Source organism: Helobdella robusta, assembly GCF_000326865.2.
Source record: "Helobdella robusta unplaced genomic scaffold HELROscaffold_71, whole genome shotgun sequence".
Lineage (NCBI taxonomy): Eukaryota > Metazoa > Annelida > Clitellata > Rhynchobdellida > Glossiphoniidae > Helobdella > Helobdella robusta.
This window is the reverse complement of record NW_008705401.1, coordinates 196083-199838: the sequence shown is the minus strand read 5'-3', so window position 1 is coordinate 199838 and position 3756 is coordinate 196083. Positions and strand designations below refer to the sequence as shown.

The window sequence follows — 3756 nt, the reverse complement described above, 5'->3', positions numbered from 1 at the left end:
AGATGGTAGTTGTGATGTAGGAGTTGCGAGGGAGTCGAGGATGTTTAAGATAACAATCGTAAAATAATCTAGATAATGACAAAATAATAAATTATATCAGATGATTTGATGATGATGAAGATGATGATGATGGTGGTGGTGAAGATGAAGAAGAAGATGACGACGATGATGATGAAGATGATGATGATGCCGATGGTGAAGAAGAAGAAGATGATGAAAATTTAACTCTGAGTTAAACGTTATGTCGAAAATATTCGTTCATTAGTTACTTAAAAGTAATTAATGTTATTTTATTTATAAGTAGTAGCAGTTAGTAGTACAATTTGTACAGTACAATTACAATAGTAGTACAAGTAGTACAGTAGTTGTAGTAGTGGTAATAGCAGTAAAAGAGTTTTAGTTGTAGTAGTAGTAGTAGTAGTAGTAGTAGTAGTAGTAGTGGTGGTGGTGGTTGTGGTGGTAATAGTAGTAGAGTAATTAAAAACTTTCTTTTTTAGAATTATGGGGCATATTTAGCAGCAGTGCAGATAGCATCAACAATGTTAAAACAATAATCTTAAGAGTACTACTACTACTACTGCTACTACTACTACTACTACTTACTATTACTATTACTACCTTACTACTACAACTGCTATTACTTCTACTACCATTACTACTAATACAATAATACCATCTCTACGAAAGCTTATTATACTGCTACTACTACTATTACTACTTTTACTACTACGACTACTACCACTACTCTGTTTCTCTCTCTATTTCTCTGTTTTTCTCTCTCCCTTTCTCTCTCAGTCTCTCTCTCTCCCTATATATACATATATATTATTCATAATTAAACATAATAAGGGCGTTGGAATGTTTCCAATTAAAGCCAGCCTCGTTATAAATTTTTTCGATTTGGTATATTGTTTTTATTATTATATATTATTATTATATTATATTATTATTTTTATTATTATATTTAATTATATTATTATCATTTTTTAAATTATATTATTACTATTTTATTATTATTGTTATTATTAATAATAATATTACTACAAAATTCTGCTTACGAAACACAGAACGAAACACAGGCAGCTAACCTTTCCTAGCTAGAATGGATGATTTCGAGCCAGCCACCACCTCCTCATCCCCGCCATTGAAACTACTTTTAAACAAGGAGGAAGTCGAGAGAGATGTTATCTTATTCGTCGAGAACCGACTTTGATCGAGCGATCCACCGCCACTATAGTGCCGCGACCGATTACTACCACTCTTCGCGTCGTAATTGTCGTTGGCAGCTACAGAAGAGGCCGCCAGTGCTGTTAGTTTAACGACTTGTTTGTAGAACTCCTCCGCCGCTATCAGATCCGCGAAGTTCAAACCGACGATCGGTGATGAAAATTTCGACGGTGAGGAGGCGGTGTTTTTCAAGGATGGTTCAGTTCTGAGGGCGTGAAAGTCAGATGCGATGACGGAGTAGCCGGTCAGGGGTCCGATCCGGTTTTTCCAGAGTGCAAATCCCGATCCTTTCTCGGCCAGTATTAAAGTGAGTTCGCAATCGATTGTGTCGAACACGAGAATCGGAACACCGGATTTTATGGCTGCCCAATCCCGAAAGTGCCTGCAGAGATGGCGGACACCGGAAGCTGGAGAGTTGCTCAGACTTCCCGTCTGCTTGAAAGACCAGTTGGGTCCAAGGGTTAAATTGGCGCAACATCTGCAAACAAATATTTCTGATCGTTGACTACGATAAAAAATGTCAACTTGCATGAGATCCTTATCGTCGAGAACGTTCCGCTGTTCTAGTAGCAGTTGTTGTGGAGATTCAACTTGGTGTTGTAGCGCTATTTGCTGCTGCTGTAACGCTAGCTGCTGCTGCTGTAAAAGTTCTTGCTGCTGCTGCTGCTGCAATATCAATTCTTGTTGCTGTTGTAAAACTTGCTGCTGCTCAGCTTGGCGTTGCTGTTCTAGCAGCTGATCAAATTTTTGTTGTTCGATTAGATGTTGTTGTTGAATTCTTTCCAGTTCCAACTGTCGTTGCTGTTGTCGTTGGAGGAGTTGTTGTTGCTGTTGCATTTGTTGTTGTTGTTGCTGTTGCAAAAGTTGTTGCTTATGCTGTTGCTGTTTTTGTTGTTGTTGTAATATTTGTTGTTGTTTCAGTTGCTCGTGGCGATCTTGCTCCGTCTGCTGTTTGATGCGTTCCAACTCCTTCGTCTGTTGCAGTTGCTGTTGCAGAAACTGCTGCTCCTCTTTCAGCAGTTGTTGCTGTATCTTCAACTGCTCCTCCAGAAGTTGCTGCTGCTGCTGTTTTCGTCGCAGCGTGGATTCATTTTGTTGATGATGTTGATGCTGGAGGTGTAGGATCTGCTGTTGGATCTGCTGCTGTTGTTGCTGCTGCGCGTAGAGTTGCTGAGACTGCAACATGACGTGTTGCTGGCTGTCGTCGATCGGGTAGATGAATTTTTCAATCGTATTGCTACTGCTGTTGTTGTTGCTGTTGTTGTTGACGTTCTGAATGTTGTTGTTGATGTTTTGTATGTTGTTGTTTTTTATTTTACCCAGTGTGTCGTATTTTTCTTTGAAATACTTTGCAGCTTCAAATTCGTTATTCGTTGCGATTAAGTCTTTTTGTTTTTCTAACATATATTGTTGTTGCTGTTGTTGTTGTTGTAATGCGTCATCGTTATTGTTGTTGCTGTTGTAATTTTGTTGATGTGAAAGTGTCTGCAACTGTTGCGGCTTTGAAGTGGAATAAAAATCTGTTAACTGCTGGTAATGAGGGCTTGTAGAGCTTTGCTGCTGCTTCTGCTGTAGTTGTTGCAAAAGCTGTTGTTGCAACAGTTGTTGTTGATGTAATGGATGTTGATGTTGTTGTTGATTCAACAAACTTTGTTGCTTCAAGTTGTCGTAGTTGTTGCGAAAAAATTCCTCCCTGGCTTTGTTGAAATTTTTTGGTGTCGTTGTTGTTGTTGCCGCGTCTGGTAAAATTGGTGGAGATGCCGGTAATGATGATGATGATGGCGATGGAAATATATCATCACGTGATAGAGTTGTTGATGCTGATGACGACTTCGTTGTTGTGTTGTTGTCGATGTCCGTCTGGCAGTTGTATCTGTGCTGTTGTTGAAATTGCTGCTGAAGTTGCTGCTGCTGCTGCTGCAACTGTTGCTGTTGTTGTTTCAGTTGTTGCAGATAATACTCTCGTTTGATTTGTTGCTGAAGTGGGTTTTGGTCTTTGGATTCGTCATAATGAACGGTTTGCTGTTGATTGTGATGAGGGTGTTGCAAATAATGTTGTTGTTGATGTTGTTGCTGCTGTTGTTGATGTTGTTGTTGATGTTGTTGTTGATATTGTTGTTGTTGATGTTGTTGTTGTTGTTGATATTGTTGTTGATGATGTTGTTGTTGTTGATGATGTTGTTGTTGTTGTTGTAGATTTTGTTGTTGTTGTTGATGTGGTTGTTCATCTTTGTAAGAGCATAAACTCAGCCTCTCAATATCCTCTTCTATCTTTGACAGTCTATTATTATCCAGGGTTCTCATTCGATACGCCATCTTAACAACAAAAATAATAACAACAAAATAATAACTATAATAATAACTATTATAATAATAATAACAAAATAATAATAATTATTATAATAATTACTATAATAATAATATTAATAATAACAGCAAAAATAGTCTTGAAAAAAGGCTTGTCAATATTAATTAATGGATTTTGTCTTTAATGATTTACGCTGTGAGGGAAAGATTATTGTTGGCGTT

At 37.8% G+C, this 3756-nt stretch overlaps 1 protein-coding gene across 1 annotated transcript; it reads right to left on the bottom strand.

Moving 5' to 3' along the window:
• Window positions 1-1083: 1083 nt before the first annotated feature.
• Window positions 1084-3543, bottom strand: HELRODRAFT_181430 (hypothetical protein; the record flags this gene model as incomplete). Its single annotated transcript, XM_009031239.1, has 1 exon — window positions 1084-3543. The coding sequence occupies one exon, from the start codon at window positions 3541-3543 to the stop codon at window positions 1084-1086; it is 2460 nt and encodes an 819-aa protein (XP_009029487.1).
• Window positions 3544-3756: the final 213 nt, after the last annotated feature.